The 19541-nt window shown below is 42.6% G+C and overlaps 1 protein-coding gene across 12 annotated transcripts in view; it reads right to left on the bottom strand.

The window, feature by feature from the left end:
* Positions 1-18852, bottom strand: part of PEX5L (peroxisomal biogenesis factor 5 like) — a 237947-nt gene extending 219095 nt beyond the window's left edge. For 3 of the 12 annotated variants that reach the window (XM_080654138.1, XM_080654130.1, XM_080654142.1), the window contains exon 1: positions 18334-18818. In XM_080654138.1, coding sequence (XP_080510264.1) covers positions 18334-18354 — 21 coding nt within the window. In that variant the 5' untranslated portion in view covers positions 18355-18818. Of the gene's footprint in view, positions 1-18333 lie in introns of all 12 variants that reach the window. The other 9 variants (XM_080654131.1, XM_080654141.1, XM_080654133.1 and 6 more) reach the window with 8 other exon arrangements.
* Positions 18853-19541: the final 689 nt, after the last annotated feature.

Genomic DNA, 19541 nt, shown 5'->3' with positions numbered 1-19541 from the left:
CTTTAGGAAGGTTGTTGGTAGTGATGAGTCTAGTCTGGAAAAAACTGCCTTTGAGTTGGATCAGGTAGAAGTGGTCAATTAGTGATACTACTATTTAGTTGGGAAGAAATAACTGGTTTGTAGATGTATATTTAGGATAACAGATGACAGATAAACTATGCTTTCAGCTTTTAGTCACTTTAGTCATTTTTTTTTTGATCTGCAAAATGGTTGACTATCCATTTGAACATTTATTAAAAATGGCAGAATTATGTGCAGTAAAAGCCACATGTAAAATAATTTTTGATAAGTTAGGTTCAGCATACTTGTATAATTCTTAAAATAGAATAGTACTTAGATTATTGCTTCCTGATATAACACAGAGCATTTCAATTCTTTTATCATTGACTAGAGGACCAGTGCACTAAATTTGTGCATGGGATGTGTGTCCCTCAGCCCAGCCTGCACCCTCTCCAATCTGGGACCCCTCAAGGGATGTCTGACTGCCCGTTAGGCCTGGGCCTAAACGGGCAGTCGGACATCCCTCTCACAATCCAGGACTGCTGGCTCCCAACTGCTCACCTGCCTGCCTTACTGATTGCCCCCAACCACTTCTGCCTGCCAGCATGACCACGCCCTAATCACTCCCCTGCCAGCCTGATTGATGCCTAACTGCTCCCCTGCCAGCCTGTTTGCCCCTAACTGCCCTCCCCTGCAGGCCTGGTCACCCCTAACTGCCCTCCCCTGCAGGCCTGGTCCTCCCCAACTGCCCTCCCCTGCAGGCCTGATCACCCCTAACTGCCATCCCCTGCAGGCCTGGTCCTCCCCAACTGCTCTCCCCTGCAGGCCTGGGTCCCCCCCAACTGCCCTTCCCTGCAGGCCCAGTCACTCCCAACTGCCCTCCTCTGCCAGCCTGGTCACCACTAACTGCCCACCCCTGCAGGCTTGATCACCCACAACTGCCCTCCCTTGCGGGCCTGGTCCCTCCCAACTGCCCTCCCCTGCTGGCCATCTTTTAGTGGCCACCTTATGTCCACTGGGGCAGCCATCTTTGACCACATGGTGGCAGCCATCTTGTGTGTTGGAGTGATGGTCAATCTGCATATTACTCTTTTATTAGATAGGATAGAGGCCTGGTGCATGGGTGGGGGCCAGCTGGTTTGCCCTGAAGGGTGTCCCGGATCAGGGTGGGGGTTCCCTTGGGGTGTGGGGTGGCCTGGGTGAGGGGCCTGTGGTGGTTTGCAGGTCGGCCACGCCCCCTGGTGACCCAAGCGGAGGCCCTGGTATCTGGGATTTATTTATCTTCTATAATTGAAACTTTGTAGCCTTGAGCGGAGCCAAGCCTCCTGCTTGCTCTGTGGCCACAGCCATTTTTGTTGGGATTTACTTATCTTCTATAATTGAAACTTTGTAGTCTTGAGTGGAGGCCAAGGCAGGCCAGGATGTGCAGAAAGCTTGGCTTCCTCCATCGCTGGGTGCAACTCAAGCCTCCTGCTCTCACCAGCTACGTGGCTGCTGCCATTTTTGTTGGATTTATTTATCTTCTATAATTGAAACTTTGTAGCCTTGAGTGGAGACCTGGGCCTGCCAGGGTGTGCGGAAAGCTTGGCTTCCTCCATTGCCAGGGAAACCCAAGCCTCCTGCTCGCTTCATGGCCGCATCCATTTTGGTTGGGTTAATTTGCATACTTGCTCCTGATTGGCTGGTGGGTCTGGCTTGTGGGTGTAGCGGAGTGATGGTTAATTTGCATATTCCTCTTTTATTAGATAGGATTCTGAAACCAGGCTGTAATGTACTAGAAATTTATCCCTGAAAAAATTAATTTTAACAAAATTAACTGTGAAAGGAAATATAATTTTTATTTTGGTATCTTTAGTTTTACATTGAGTTATTGGAGCAATACTATAATATTCTGATTTTTATAATGTTATTTCTAGGCCTTCCACTCCTAAAGTAATGGGAAATTTAAAATTAATTTTAGAATTTAGGGAACAGTGATTCCATTTTAAGTAGATATTTTAATATCAATTGAGATTAGTAAAATCCATGCATACACTGAGTGGCCAGATTATTATGATCTCTGAACGCATAATAATCTGGCCATTCAGTGTATATCCTATATAATAAAAGGCTAATATGCAAATTGTCCCCTTGACCAGGAGTTTGACCAGCAGGCAGGCCAGCCAACTGCCCATGTCCCCTCCCTCTGGCCAGGCTGGCCGGACCCCACCCATGCATAAATTCTTGCACTGGGCCTCTAATATATATACACACACACACACACACACACATATATATATGTGTGTGTGTGTGTGTATATATATATATATATATATATATATATATATATGTATATATGTATATGTATATATATATATCTTACACACACACACACACACACACACACCCCTGAGTGGCCAGATTATTATGCGTTCAGACATCATAATAATCTGGCCACTCAGTGTATTTCTTCCACAGTAGTCTTTATCCTGCCATTTAGAAGTTCTCTTTCAATAAAGCTGGTATTTTCTCTTTCCCTGTAAAAAACAAATCTCTAAGAGCAGAAGAAATTAGAAGTCTTCCAAATAACTAGTGACTAATTTTTCAATACTAATGTCAGGCATTTTAAAGATGGGTTTAATAGAGGTGAAAGCATTAAAGTAAAATACAAAACATTTGGTTCACCACATTATTTTTGAACTAGAGGCCTGGTGCATAAAATTCTTGCGGGGGCAGTGTCCCTCAGCCTGGCCTGCACCCTCTCCAATCCAGGATCACTAAGGGGATGTCTGACTAAACTGGCATCTGGGACTGCTGGCTCCTAACTGCTCACCTGCCTGCCTGCCTGATGCTCCTAATTGCTCTCCCCTGCCTGCCTGATCACACCTAACCACCTCTACCTGCCTTCCTGATCCCCCTAACTGCTCTCCCCTGCTGGCCTGATTGCCCCTAACTGCTCTCCCCTGCTGGCCGGATTGCCCTTACTGCTCTCCCTTGCCAGCCTGATCACCCCTAACTGCCTCTGCCTCAGCCCCGCCACTGTGGCTTTGTCTGGAAGGATGTCCAGAAGTTCGTCTGGAAGATGTCTGGTCTAATTAGCATATTACCCTTTTATTAGTGTACATATCTACATAAACAAAAACAGCCTAAGTGACTGTTAAGACTAGATGACCAGATGACCAGCCAGTAGCTATGATGTGAACTGACCACCAGGGGGCAGATGCTCAATGCAGGAGCTGTCCCCTGGTGGTCAGTGTGCTCCCACAGCCAACCTCCTGTGGCCAGCCAACCTCCGTGGCCCCTCCCCCCAGCTGGCCTGTCCCAATCGGCTCCCAACTGCCAGCCAGGCTGAGGGACCCCACCTGTGCACAAATTTGTGCACCAGGCCTCTAGTTTTTATAATAGCAAACAAAATACAAAACAAAACATTAAAGTACACTATTTAGGTAAGTGACAGATTTGGGGAGAGCATATTTTGGCTTAATTTATACAAACAGCCCAAGATTCTGCTTTGACACATGCAACACAGTGACTCCACTGGGCTTCTGAGCTTGGGTTAGTCCCACAGTCTCACTAGTGTCCTGGCCTTCTGGGCATTTCTGGTTATAGGGAGGCTTTCTTCATGGAAGGATGAATGCCTCATTGCTGTTCTGCACTCCACTAGGAGAGTGCACCATCACACACGAAGGTTTTCTCAGGGTGTTAGGTTAATATATATAGATACTCAGTTCAGAGAGTTGCTAAAGCTATATGGATTTAGCATCTGTCTTGCGTAAATGGTAGGAAGGATGCATCAGAGATTTCTATGATCCAAGGTTATGCAATGTTCCAGAAAACTTGCAACATCCTAGTTGAGTCATTTAGCAATAGCTGAGTTAGTGATGTGGAAATGTGGACTGAATTTTCTATGAAGACTCAAGCGATAGCATAAAAATCAGAAGACCCAGATTCTGGTCCTCAGTCCCCAACAGATTTTATGTGGAAGTTTGGGTGAAGCAGTCAAACCCTTTGAGCCGCATTCTCTTGATCAGCACTACAAAGATAAAAAGTATCTATCCTTTACCAAACCCCATTGAAGCACTCTAAAGATTAACCTTTATGAGTTAATCTCACAAAAAATTATTATTATAGCAGAGGTTATCAGTTTTCTATCACAGTTAGGGTTCTGCCATGTTGGGGATAGCTTTGTAGAAAACTATCTTTCATTATTTGCAGAATGGAGAGAAGGACAGCAGGATCCTCCCAAGCGGCATATCTTTTTTATTTTTTTAATTATCACCTGAGGATATTTTTTCCATTTATTATTTATTTATTTAAAATTTTTTTTTAATTTCAATTTTTATTTTATTGATTTCAGAGAGGAAGGGAGAGAGGGGAGAGATAGAAACACCAATGATGAGCGAGAATCATCCATCAGCTGCCTCCTGCACACCCCCTACTGGGTATCGAGCCCACAACCCGGGCGTGTGCTCTTGACCAGAATCAAACCTGGGACCCTTCAGTCCGCAGGCTGATGCTCTATCCACTGAGCCAAACCACCAAGGGCTCCATTGATTTTTTTAGAGAGAGGGGAAGGTGGTGAGCAGAGTGGCGGCAGGGGGGAGGGAACATTGACATGAGACACATCGATTGGTTGCCTCCTGCACGTGCCCCAACAGGGGCCTGGATGAACTTGCAACCAAGGTACATGTCCTTGGCTGGTGATCAAATCTGAAACCCTTCAATCCCTGGGCTGACGCTCTAACCACTGAGCAATCTGGCTAGGGTCCAAGCAGCATATCTTTTGAAGAATAACGAGATGTTGACCTTTGGCTTCATAAGAAATAAGTATCTGTATATTAGCAAAGCTTTTACACTTATTTTCCATGATATGGTACTGGTAAACTGGGGAAATCTGCCTTGACCAATCAGAGATGTACATTGTATCACTAATTAAGGGCCTGATAATAATAGGATCCTAGAGCTGGAAGGAAAGCCAGTGATTCTCTTCCATAAAGCATTAGCAAGCTCACATCCCATCTGTTTGACTGTTTTTGTTAAAATAGAGCTCATTTCTTTACCTTTCATCATACACCTTCACACACACACAGACACACACACACACACACACACACACACACACACACACCACACACACACACACACACGCTAGACTATTGGTAGAGGAGGCTTCCTTCAGAGACATACATATGGTTGTGCAAGGATGCCTGGAGCAGGGGGCACAGTCATGTCTGAAATCCAACTCTCTAACTCCACATTGTGTCTGTGTGTGGGACTGTGTTCTCCAGGGAAAAGGAGAGTCTTTGTATGTGACCTCTTCTCTCCCCCCAGAGAGGGTCCCTTTTTATGACTTGCCCACAGGTGGCCCATATCACTGGCACAGTTCCTTCCTCTCTCGTGTTAGAGAGGGCTGTGGCATGATTTTGGAATCATTTTACATTGTATCTGACTGGGAAGAAATATGCCTCTGTATCCCAGGCTCCCCTTTCAGAGCAACTGTGGGAGACATAATAATACAATCTCTATATTTAGATGGGCTCACAAGATGGACATGTCCCCTGGATGACCTTTCTGAGTGCAGCTCCTTCCTTGGATCCATGGAAAAGTGTGTGTGTGTGTGTGTGTGTGTGTGTGTGTGAGTGTGTGTGTGTGTGTGTGTATCTGGGGAAGTCAGGGCTAGAGGTGTAAGCAACCCTTACAGCTGAGTATAAGCATCTGACGGCCTCCTAGGGCAGTTCTGAGTATGATGTTCTGTGTCTCAGTGGTCTACAGGGTGTGTGTGTTAGCACTATAATCAAAATCATTGTTGACAACTAGCTGAGTTCATGAGGAGGTGTCTAGACTCTGAGAGGCAGGGACTCTGATTCCAAATGACCTTGGCCAATTAGAGATATAGTTAGAAACCATTAGGAGAATCTATTATATTTTTAAATCTGCAGCTCCAGACTGTCCTCAGGCTTTAAAGGGGTTGAACCCATTAGACTGCGTAGACTGCTCTGACAGCAGGGTGTTGGTTAATTACAGTGGTAATCTAATTATAGGGTTTATAAGGTTTCCCTGTTATTGATTCCCTTTCAAGTGTGTGGAAACTTCACTGGATATGCATTCGCTCTTAAATTCATGGGAATAGACCAGATTCTGGGGCTGTGTGTGTCAGAATCAGAGAGAACATTCCACTTTGAAGTTCTTATTCAGTACAGTAAGGGACTCTTCTAAGTACTTCATCCATTCATTCCTTCATCCTTTCTTTCATCCATTCATCCACCAATTCATTCATTCAATAAATACTACATTAATAGTATGTACTTAGCATTACCAGCCTCCAGAGATATAAAGATGTATTGAATATAGTCACTACCACAGATGAGCTTACAATAGTTGGGGAGACTGACAAAAATAAGTAACTAAACCTATAGGTCAATGGTGATATTAGTGATCCATATAAGGTGCTAAGGCAGCATTATGGAAGACATCCCTAATTCTGCACTGTGTGTGGGGGAGGTGGAAGGGTGCTGGTGGGCACAGAGCAGCACTCACTGAGGAGACAACATCTAAGTTGAATATTAAATATCAGTAAATATTCAGTAAATGGAAGGCAGGAGTTTGGGGATGGGAAAATTAAAAAAGAAAATTGAGAGAACAAGAAAATCAAGCATCTGTCACCACTGTAAACAACCAAGTAGGTAGAGATTGCTATGGCTGAACTCCTTCCACACACAGTGTGCATGAAACACTTTGCCAGCTCCATAAAAATGTAAGAGCTAATGCTTACAAAGTCATCACAAGGTACTGGTGCATTTATTATCCCCATGTCACAGATGAGGAAAGTGAGGTTGAGAGAGGATAATGTATTAGAGCAGATCACACAGATAATACTCAGTGAAGCCAGGATTTGAACTTGGGGCTGTCTGATCCTAGAACGCAAGTTGTTAATCACTATGTTTTTATAGCTTCTTCAAATGTGAGGGGTTATTAAGCCTTGTATGATGCATACCATGGAAAGCCTTTTAGCATACTTTGTTTGTTTTCATTTTGGGGAGAAGCAATTAATTCCAGAATTAATTCCATTAAGACCTAGCCCTCCGTTTCCTCATATGTGAAATGACAAAGTTGTGCTATGTGAACTCTGAAGACTTTTATATCTCCAAGATTCTATTCTCATTTAATCTTGCCCCAAGCTCTTTGTGTCTTACATAAATCTACTATAATAGGTGCATATCAATATTAATGGTTCAAATGCACAGGGCATCATGATTATAATCATTCTTTGGATGAATATGAAACACCAGTGTGTCCAGTTTTCCACATTAAATTCCTGCATTTGGAAGGACAAAAGGTCTTATCACTAAAGTTCATTATATGTATTTTAATTCCTTGATTAATTACTAAATTCTTCACAGGGCTCTTTCCAGTTGCTCGAAGAGAACAGGAGTGAGCAGGAGATGGACATTGATGAATGATGGAGGGATCATCCTGCTCTTCTTTGCTTCATGATTAAACAAACCAATATCCTCCAGCTTTACACTATTCTCCTGCAGGCCTGCTGTAATGGCAGGCAGCAACAAATAAGCACAGGGCTTATAGATAATTATTTTCTTTTAACTCTTTTCCCTCAAGGCAGACTGGACTTTAGTCAAGATAGAGAGGTATTTATTTTACTTTCAAGCAGTATCTATAACTTGTTAAGACTGGACATTGGATTTGTTTTTTATTTCCCAAATCTAAACACATGTTGAGAAATTCCCACTTTTGGAGTGTTGGTAGTAAGTAGAATGAACTTTCCTAGACTGTCTCTCAGATAGGACATGGATATGTACCTTGGCTCCACCAAAGGCCACGCCTGCCCCCACTTTGAATTGGGTTTTGGGGGCCCAAAGAAGCGGTTGTGGTAGATTACTCATCCTGACAGTGGGGGCAGCAGCTGAAGCTCCAGCATGGGGTTCCATGGGCAGCCCCAGTGCCCAGCGGCTGAACCAGTGCCCGATCGGGGGTGTCAGGGTGACAAGCTCTCATGTTCCTTGTCCTGTGAGGGCAGCAGTGGGGTCTGTACTAGTCTGGTTTAGGGTTTGACTGGGGCTGTGCCCTTGCATATTGCCTGGTCCCTCCGTCTCAAGCCTAGTCCTAGTAGTTGGTGATTGTTCCAATTAACTTTTTGTAAACACTAAAATACTTTTTAAAAAAATATATTTTATTGATTTTTTTACAGATAGGTAGGGAGAGGGATAGAGAGTCAGAAACATCGATGAGAGAGAGACATTGATCAGCTGCCTCCTGCACACTCCCTACTGGGTACATGCCCGCAACCAAGGTACATGCCCTTGACCAGAATCGAACCCGGGACCCTTGAGTCTGCAGGCCGATGCTCTATCCACTGAGCCAAACCAGTTAGGGCTAAAATAGTTTTTTATTTTTAAAATAATCTCAAGCCGATAGAAAAATTGCAAGCAAGAATAGTACAATGAACACACATCATACCCTTTCCCCAGATTTTCCCATTTTTAACATTTTGGTACATATTATTATTTTCTCCCTTTTTTTGTTAATCCTCACCCAAGGATATCTTTTCCATTGATTTTTAGAGAAAATGGAAGGGAAGGAGAGACAGGGGAGAGAGAGAGAGGAGAGAGAGAGAGAGAGAAACACCAATGTGAGAGAGGCACATGGATTGGTTGCTTCCCACATGTGCCCTGACTGGGACTGGGGATCGAACCTGCAACCCAGGTGCATGCCCTTGACTAGCAATTAAACCAGGACCCTTTGATGCACTGGCCGATGCTCTAACCACAGAACCACACCAGCCAGGGCTGCATGATTATCTTCATTATTCCCATCACTTGAGAGTAGGCTACACACACTCTTCCCCTTGCCCCTTCATATTGCAGTGTGTATTTCCAATGAACAAGAATATCTCCTTACATAGCCACAGCTAGTTATTACATTCAGGAAATATAACACTAATGCTAATCTAACCTCCAATCCATATTTAAGTTCCAATTGTGCCAGGAGTGTGCTTCATAACAATTTTCTTTCCCATTCTGAGATCCAGTCCAGGATCAGGTACTGCATTTAGCTGTCATGCCTCTTTAGTCTTTTAATTTGTAAACATCTCAGTTCTTTCTTGTTTTTCATGACACTGATATTCTTGAGAAACAGAATCTGCTAATTTTCTAAAGTAAACCTCCTTATGGGTTTCTCTGAGCTATTCTCATGATTAGACGCAGGGTGTGCATTCTCAGCAGCAGTATGACATGATGCTGTGTCCTTCTCAGGGCACCACACCCAGAGATGGATGCCCAGATGATCACCTTATTGGTGATGGGGTGTTGTCCAATGTCCCCACTGAATAGTTACTATTTTTCTTTTGTAATTTATACTAGTATGTGTGATATTTTGATGTTATATAAATATCCCATTTCTCCTCAAACTGCCCCTCTCCTCAGATTTAGCATTCATTGATTATTCTCATTTGAATAAATTTTTACTATGATTTCAAAATGGTGACTCTTCTATCTTCATCATTCCTTCTATGCTTCCTTCTATGCTTATTAATTGCCTAACTATACTTTTAATAAATCATCTTTTTTTGTTTAAGTGAGTCAGTTTCTGTTGCTTACAGCTAAGAACCCCTGATTCATTCACTTGTATTTTTAGGTAGCTAGTTCCAAGGACCCAGCAAAACAGTTCACTCAAATGGTCAATCTAGTCAGTCCAAGGAGAGACAGTGGGGAACACCTTCAGGAAAAGAAATGATCCAACTTTTCATGGGGCCTCACTTAACGTTTAAAACACTTACAAATTAGACTTTTTCCCACTGTTAGCCATATGACTACCAAAACTGAATACATGAAATATCAAATCGTCATACTAAAACTAAAAAGCAAAAAAATAACAATTTTTATGACTAAATGCCAAACCCCTGGACATTTGGAAACATCTGGTAGTTTATTATAATGTTCACTTTCACTTAGTATTTTATTGTAATAAACATCAAAAGAAAGAATAACAGTGTAATGTATGTACATAGCACACTGGGATAAGGCACCTTTCATTCCCATGCTAGCTCTGCTAACTAACCTATGTGAGACTTCTTGAGCAATTCTCTTACTATTATGAATCTCAGTTTTCTCATCTGTGAAATGAGACACTTGAACAAAACCTTTTCAAGAGTCCTTCAAACTCAGTATTCAATGACCTCAAGATTGTATACTAGTGCAATTGTTAGAGACAAAAAGGAACTGTTAATGTAGAATATTGCAATGAGCACATTTGCCTTTTTCCTAATGAGCATATTTGGATCCAAGATTATTCTGGTATACAGACCTAACACCTGTGAGATAATTCCCAAGTTATTTGGAGAATAGAAACATCCGAACAATTTAGAGAACAATTTAGTCTAAATATATTAAAGTAATCTTAGGCTGTCTGCGTAGATGTCTCTCCCAAGAGAGAAATAATCTCAAAGTGCTTGACATTGGTCAGATCACATCGTGAGCAGTGTGTCTTGTTCAGAAATGTCATTATGAGAAACGGTTGCATGGACTAGGGTGTTTATCATAGAGAAGGAAAGATTTAATGGGATGAGGACATGAAAGTTCTCTAAATATTTGAAGGTTTGTTTTATTCAGGTGGAACATAATAGCTTTGTTGTGCTTTTTCCAAATGAAAAAAACTACAAACAATTGAGTGGAGGTTACGGTGTCAATATAAGGAAGACATTTTATTCAAACATGTTGTGATAGCTGCTCTTGCCATCTCCTCTGACAGGGACTCACATGCCTCTGTGATAGCAGAAAGCTACCCCCAAATCAAGGCTTTTGGTAAGTTCTCAGTGCAATAGATCTGACCCTGTCCTCTACGTAGACATTTTCAGGTCAGTGCTTCTCAAATGTTAATGTGCATACAGATCACTGGATATCCTGAACTACTCAGCTTCTGACTCGGTAGGTGGGGGGTGGGACTTGAGATTCTGCATTCCCAACAAGCCTCTGGGTGGTTCACGTGCACATATCACCTGCCCAATCAGATGCAAGTCACCACATGATCAAAGGATACCACCCAGGAGAAGCATGTTACAGTGAACACCCATGTGAAAGGAACTAAAAAGATGTTTTGCTGCTCTAGCAGCTCCATCTTCTCATCATGTTTAAATGTTTTCTTCTTTCCCATTTCCTCAAAGAGTTTCCATATTTTCTGACCTTTCACTATTTTGATCACTCTGTGTGATGGTACTGGCACGCCTCTGTCTGATGTGCAGCCATATGCTTTCAGGTAACTGGGGAATATTCCCCCAAGGACATGTTGCATTTTGCTTATTTCAGATCATTACTTCACTTGACTACAGCCACTTTTGGTAGGATGTACAGCCATGTACACACAAACACACATGCCATCCATGGTACTACCTTCCACAGGACTTCATAGGATGGTCTTGGAACAGAGGCCTGTGCGTGCGCAGGGACACTCTGCTCTGCTCAGCCATGGGCTCCCTTCTTCACCCTATGTCTCTTTCATCTCCAAGTAAGCAACTCACCACAGTGGAAAGTGGGTGCTGGACCCAGGGTCTTCTTATTGTCACTGTCTTGAGGAAACGCGTTACCTCACACTGATATAGTCAGTTTCATCCCTCAAGGCTACACTGAACAATTCTATCCCCTTCCTGCATAATAACTCCTCAGATATTTATGAAGAGTCATCATGGTGTCCTTGAGTCTTTACTTTCCAAGCCAAACATCCCCAGTTCCTTCAATCATCCTCCACCATACCAGTTGCTTTAAAAACCACAAACTTTTAAAGAGTGTATGTAGGAGTGGGAATGTGGTAGCTCCCTAGGTAGATTTAGGCACCAGAGGAGCACCGATCCTCCCTTGGAATCTCCATGATTCATAGGTCACCATATGGCATTCTGTTTGGGATAAAAAAGTTTTCTCTACACCGAGTCCCACTTGCGGGGTTTGTCTGGTGTTTCTGAAGTCTCTGCACATGAGCAGGGGCTTTGCAGAGTTGTACATGCACCTGCAATGCAAACTCTCCCACTTGGCTCAGTTTCGCCTCATTGCAGAGCGGCTGGCAGGGTTCTATGTGCTTCTTTTCAATGAAATGGTGCATATGCAGTCTCTTCCTATCTAAATGAGCTCATTATTTTTCATCTGTGAAATTTCTAACAGTGATTGTCTAAAAATAAATATGTAAGGATGATCGATTTAGTAAAATTTCACATGGAGAATAGCAATGATCATTTATATAATGGAGTTTTCACAGAAGAACTAGTATATATTTACTAGTAAGGATCACTAAAAACGATGTTATGGGGCAATATTGGCAGTGTGTTGTATTATATGCTGAACTGAACAATCAGCAATGGTTTTGATATTTAACCAACAGGTTATTAACTATCTTTCTGTTATATTCTATATAATATAATAATTTATAAGCCATAAAAAGCTTTCTTAACAGCCCAGGGAAAGAAGTCTTCCATTTGGTACCCCTACTAAAGGGGATGGCACAGGTGAAGAATAGTGGAATTGGGTGAATTGGAGATAAAGGAAAGGGTTCTGGAAAAAAATGTAATCCCCCACTCATAGCACTCTGTTCTCTGATCCCTGAGTTACATGCTACAGTTCAAGATGACTTATATAAATTTGAATTATGAAAAGGTGATGCATGTTTTAGGAACTTGGCAACTCCATTTTCTCTACCAGTGTATTTGAAATTTCATCATGTTTAGATGTCTCAAAACATGTAATCAGACTTGGGTCTTTTAATAAGGAAACATTAGGCTAAGGTTTGCCTTCACATTTAGTGCAAGAAATGCACACTAGTAATTCCATAAAAGTTCTCATGAAGTTAATTCTAGAATAGAAAACGTTTAAACAGCTCTCGCTATGCCCAAGCTGGCAACATGCGATCTCAATGAAAAGTGTAAAAAGCAGCCTGCCAGATGTTTTGACTACATGATGCAGCACATCGTAATGTTTCCTAGGTTGGAAGTGGTACTACCAGAGATTCAGGATTTTTAAATCAACAAGTTCTGTTTTAACCTTTTCTTATTCTTTACTTTAAAAATGTTTTATAGTCAAAACATTCATATGCTGAAAAATTTTATTCAAACACATATTTTTAGGAAGGATGTTTATAAACCATAAACAAAATCTAGGAAGAACATATTGTGTTTCTTGCAGTAAATGTTTAATGCAAACTGTTGGCTGGTATGGCTGAGGAATAAAAATTTCAGACTAATCAAATATTCTGTAATATTATACCATAAGTATTATAATTTTTAAGTGTTAGAAGCTCAATATTACACTCATACTAGGCACGATTTGCTTTAAATATACTAGAGGGTACACGACATTCATGCCCGTCCTGCACCCTTTAGCAGTCCCGGAGTCCTCGGGGGATGTCTGGCTGACGAGTGGGCCTAAGCCGTCAGTCAGATATCCTTAGTGCTGCTGCAGAGGTGGGAGAGGCTCCTGCCACCACCACTGCACTCACCAGCTGTCAGCCTGGCTTGTGGCTGAGATGTGTTCCCCCTGTGGGAGTGCACTGACCACCAGGGGACAGCTCCTGCATTGAGTGTCTGCCCCCTGGTGGTCAGTGCACATCATAGTGACCGGTTGTTGTGCCATTCAGTTGATTTGCATATTACCCTTTTATTATATACTGGAGGCCCGGTGCACGAAATTCATCCATGGGGTGGGTTCCCTCAGCCCGGCCTGCACCCTCTCCAATCCGGGACCACTCGGGGGATGTCTGACTGCCTCTCGCAATCTAGGACTGCTGGCTCCTAACCGCTCGCCTGCCTGCCTGCCTGATCGCCCCTAACCATCTCTGCCTGCTTGATCGCCCCTAACCACCTCTGCCTGCCTGTCTGATCACCCCTAACTGCTCCCCTGCTGGCCTGATCGCCCCTAACTGCCTCTGCCTTGCCCCGCACCTGGGACCCAGGATTCTCTCCTCCAGCCGGTCGCAGGCACCCAGGACCCAGACTTCCCTCCCTCTGGCTGGCCGCAGGCACCCAGGACCCGGGCCGGCCGCAGCCGCAGGGGACCGTGGGTGGGCAGCTTTGCCTGGGCCACAGCCGCAGGCGCCCAGGACCGCGGGGCAGGTGGCTTGTCCCTCTCCCAGGCCACAGCCTGGCTGGTCCCAATTCCTCTCTCAAGATCTCATTTGTGCCTGGCTGGTCTCCATTCCTCTCTCACAAGCTCATTTGTGCCCGGCTGGTCCACATTCCTCTTTCCCCAGTGTTGAGTGTCTGAGCCATTATGGCGTGATGGCGTGATGACCATTTCCATATTAGCTCTTTATTATATAGGAGGATAGAAAGGCATTTCAGAATCTTGCTGAAGCTAGTGTCATGAATTTCCTTCAATAGAGTTCTAGTTAATAATAATTCAGGCAATAAATTCATTGTATTAATGCTCATTATCACTCATAGGAAGACTTTGAGGAGGAGGGCAGGTGCCATTTGAGTTGGGGGAGAAGGGAAGGTAGCAGTTCCTGTGACCAAAACAACACAGCCAACTCAGCCTCCCAACCATGCCCCAAACCAATCTTCTCTGAAAGTGCAAATACATCGTGAGGTGTGCGTGTGGTATACTGGTATAAATTATGTCTTTGCCAGCAAAGGGTTAATGAAGAAATGACACAGGATGGAAAATGGTGATATCAAAGGGGAAAAATGAATCTGTTAGAGAAGTGGAGCGACCCGTGTTAAATACTGTCTATTTCACAGTTTTGCTGAGGATCCCAATTATGACAAACTGCTGCTACAGATGTTGAAAACAACATTCTGTAATCTTACCTTGCATTGGCTTCTATGTTCATTGTTTCTAGTGAACTCAGATGAATTCCAAGTGGCCAGATCTAGTGCATTGACATGATTTGTGTAACCCAAGCTGTTCTCCTTCATGAAGATTTTTTTTAAAGCTTAAGCAAATTCATAAATAAAGACAAACACAAAACCCCTTTGGAGCATAGACAAATAAAATGACTACTTGTAGACGTGTTCATAATCTTACAATTTTGTCATTTAAATTTTCTTTAGTTTTTTATCTGTGAAAGCAGAGGGTGTGGAATGATTCCTCAGCTGGCTTGAATAAGTCAAAAAAGCCTGTTTTGAATGCTTATAAAAAAGATCAGTTATAATTAAAAACATTTTTTTTGTTTGTCTTCTGAAGTAACTATTTGTAAATAAAAAACATTACTGTGGATGCTTTATTAACAATAAAAAAACAAATCTATAATTCCAGAAAAAAAGTTTGATTAAAGAAATATACTGAGACATATACCTATTTTGCTTTAATTGGCAGTGTTAACTCATGCACACATTCAAAAATAAGCATCACAGCACATAGAATACAGAGATATGGGAGGGATTCAGACCACAGATTACCTATTAGGAACAGAGAGTTTGGTCAGCACTGATGCTAAGTATATACAATCATTGTTGGCCCCTTGGTCAAAGGGGGAAAAAAGGTAAATCTAAAACAGGCACTAAAAAATCAACCTTTGCTTAAGTTGCTAGGGTGATGAATTCCCCTTGGAAGTAATTGGTGAGGCAATTGGAAAACAGCACAGCTCTAGGGCCCTGCTCCTAACAAATAAACCTGCAGCATTTACTATGAAACCAAGAAGTATATGCTACTATGCTATGCTCTGTGTATCTCAACTTTTATCTTCTAATGGACTAACAGTGTTTTTAAGAGTTTGTGGCTTCTAAAATAAATTCTGTTTTTTACAGTAAACTGGTTGAATTGACCACATGTATAAAAATTAAAAGACCTTATTTACAAAATCATTAAGTTACAAAAACAAAGGCACTACAGGGGTTTTAAATTGGACTACTTTGTAAGGCTTCACGTGAACACCTCCTCCACTGCAGGCTCTCTATTGACAAAGCACTTTATTTTAAACTCTCTTGGATGCAAAAAAAGAGAAGAATTAGAAGGTACAGCAAATGATGGTAAATATTTTCTAGTTCACTCCTGTTTTAAGGTTTCAGCTAAGAAACACCAGTATTTCAAACAAACTCCGAAGTTGGCAGAAATGTTAAACCTGTTCATTCTGGTCTGCTCAACAAACATGTCTTTGTACTTTTAATAACGAATCCTTTGGAGTGTTTGGGTTATGTTCCTTCTTCCTTGAGATTAGAGTCAGGTACACACAGGAAGAGGATGCTATCTCTGATAAGAACATATTCTTTGCTTTTTTAATTAAAAATTTTAATGTTGACATTATTGCAGATTCTTTATTTTGTTTACAGGGTAAATACTATTCTTTGGGGAAGGTAATGGGGTTCTAAAATGTAAGCAAATGACTATATTATGAATTAGGTTGTAATAAGCATTATCTTTTTTAGGGGGAGGGGAAATTCCCACGCAGATGATCACATCATTTAATAGCTACTTAGAGGTTTTATTTTAAAATTAATGGTGGATAATAAATAGAAAAATTATAGTCCTCTGAAATTTTGGCAAGCATATTGATTACAGTCTTTATTTAGTAGCGTTTTCAAGTTAAGCTTGGCAGCAAAGATTTGTGAGTTTTACTGCAAGCCGTCATATTTGTTGTTACAGTAGTGCACAGGCAAACAACAACAACAACAACAACAACAACACCCCACATTAAGTTTGGAGCATATGCAGAGTCTTACAATTTGTTTGTTCTCTCAAAGTGAAATGAAACCCTCAGACATTGTTCTAGATAATTCAAGTTTCAATAGCATCCTCTCTTGAAATAGTGTTAAAATTGTTTGGAGGTTCTTGAATTTACCAGATTGTTGCTTCAATTCTTCATTCACAAAAATATATTTTCAAACAAACAAGCAAAATGACATGGAAAGTTTTTTGTACATTGCCTGAGAAGTCAATTGTGAATTTTGTGTGAATGAGCAATTTTCTGAAGAATGACTCTGTTTATTAAATCTTCCTATTTTACTCTTATAGAGAAACTGTTTAGGAATAATAAATAATATATAAAATTGTAAGTATCATTCTTGGGTGGAGGTGAAGCATAAAACTATAGTAATCATCCTTTGTTAATTTTTCAGCAGTCATTGTTTGAATGCTTCTTTGTTACTAATCTTTCCAATTAGTGTAGCTTTAATAAGAAACATGCAGATGATATGTATTATATATATTTAGAAATACACTTCAGTCACTAGTAATTGTCCATCAGCTGTGATATAATCCCATTAATATTTTTAAAAACAGGAAGATGTCAATAATATGGGAAATGCTTTTGGAATTCTGATAGTGCTGATTCAGAATTCTTACAAAACTTAGCAATATGCTACAATGTCATTTTATATGAAAGTAAATTATAGTCCAAAGGAATTTCCCCCAGCCTTGGAAATTAAATATTGGGTAGCACTAAGTCATGAATGCAACAACATATTTATCTATTTTCAATTGCTCTAAAAGATACAGAAGCAACATCCTCAGTATTCACACATGTTACACACTAGGGTAAAGGCACCACATATAGTGACTGTATTTGACCATCTTTGGAATGGAAAAGAAGCTCAAACATCAAACCTGATGACTAAAGCATTTAGAAAAAGCAAAAGAGCTCAGTTCATACTTTAGGAAGCTGAGTTGGTATTTCATTCTCCCCACCCCCCAGCATACACCTGCCTTCATAAGGAAGAACCAGCCCTGTGAATGAGAACTGGAGTCAAGGTTAAAGTAATCTTGCCCAAGAGAGTGGAGTGTATCAGGGAGAAAAAGCAGCTCAGCTCAAATGAGCATTAATAACCAACGGCAGCACCTCCCCCTGGAAAGCATGCGCCTCCTGAACCTATGTTTGAAATCCATCCTCCTAAGTCATCCTGTGACTATAGGGATAAGTGACAATGTCCTATCAGCTGAAGGGGGGAAATAAAGCACAAACCCCTTTAAAAAATATTACTTTAAAAAATAATGGAAAGTGCGAAGTGTTGTAACTGTCAAGAACCCTTGGCAGACAGTAAAGGAAAAGCTTTGTCTTTCCTATTATTGTTTGCCCTTCAGTTGACATACATGCCCAGTTGCATCAATAGGATTACAACAGAAACACGGTCAGCTCCAGGTTTCCTCTGTCAGGTTCCTTGATCTTGTTTAAAGAAACAGGCTCAGGGAATGCACAGAAAACAAACTTCCCCAATTGAAGTTCCGAGGTGGTCTTTCCTTCTCTTCTCCCACCCTCAGAAACATGTCTAGTTTTACCGATAGCACCGGACAGCAATGTCACGGTCATGTTGCACCACTTCACTTGTTGAATTGTGTGAAGGCAGCACTTGGCCACAGTAACTTGGTGAACGCCTTGCTCTTTAATGAGCCCCCAAGATTTCTTTCCAGGTCCATGGAAATGTCTTACCTGCATGTGTCCCTGGTACATTCTGCTCGGACTTCTTCAGGGCTTCCCGAGGCCGCCGGATGCTTTCCCCGTGTTTACTCGCACACCGGCAGAGGGGAGAAGGAGGCGTGCACACTGGGTTCTCACAGGGTGCCCCTGAGCCTGTGTGAGGCTCCAGGTAGCCCGCCCGAGGCCCTTGGCAGCCTGCGGGCTGCCGGGAACTGTTCTCCGCTCGGGGTGCTGAAAGCGGACACCGGAGAGCGCGCGGAGCAGGCGAGGAGCCAGGCGCCACGCTCTCCCGCAGGCGCGGGTCCTGTTCTCCGGCGTCTCTAAAACTCTCTCCTTCTCCACCGAACTCTTTCTCGCTTCCTGCCCGGCTGCCTCATGTCTCTTTCACTCTTCGCCACGAGCCTCCTCCTCCCCAGCCCTGACGTGAGCGCCCACACCAGCCGCCGCCGCAGCTGCCGAGCGGGGCGCGCGCCGCCCTCCCGGCGGCTTCCCTGCCCAGAGGCTGCGGGCCGGGCACGCGCGCGCATCCCCGGGAGCCGCCAGAGGGCGGCGCGCACTTGCCCCCACCCGGCGCGTGCTCGGGGATGAGCACACGCGGCGGCAAAGTGCCCGCTGGTGATGGTCGCGCTAGGCAGTCGGGTGGGGCGCCGGCTGCAGGGGGGGATTTTAACTGAGCGGGTGGCCAGCTGCAAGAAAAGTGGGATGATGCCAGAGGGAAGGGGATGGGGCGGGGGAGAAGGGGGCCCTAATATAGGGTGACAGGAGATTTGACTTTGGGTGGTGGGCACACGATGCAATATATAGATCTTGTAACATTGAAACCCACACCTGAAACCTATATATTCATGTTGACCAATGTCACACCAATAAATTTAATTTTAAAAAGTGGGAGGAAAATGCATTGTTCCTCTGGGGGACCATCAATTCTGAGTGAGCTGCCATTCTACAGCCATAATGGGATGAACATGGGGGTTCCTGAAGAGTTTACTTCTGTTCTGATTTGGCTCTCACAAGTTACCTCTGTGTCGCTCAGACTTCATTTTTTCATGTCTAAACCCTGATAAACTCATTATTTTATCCTGAAAACTGAAATATGTTAAGAAGCTCTGTAAACTGTAAAGGCCATCCAGTTCTTGTCTTTTATAGAACAGAGCACTGGAATAGGGGTCAGCACTACCTACCTCATTGCATTCTTGGGCAAGTGTACTAATTCTGTATTT

This window comes from Plecotus auritus (assembly GCF_963455305.1).
Source record: "Plecotus auritus genome assembly, chromosome: 2".
Classification (NCBI taxonomy): domain Eukaryota; kingdom Metazoa; phylum Chordata; class Mammalia; order Chiroptera; family Vespertilionidae; genus Plecotus; species Plecotus auritus.
This window is presented reverse-complemented; position numbering and strand designations above follow the sequence as displayed.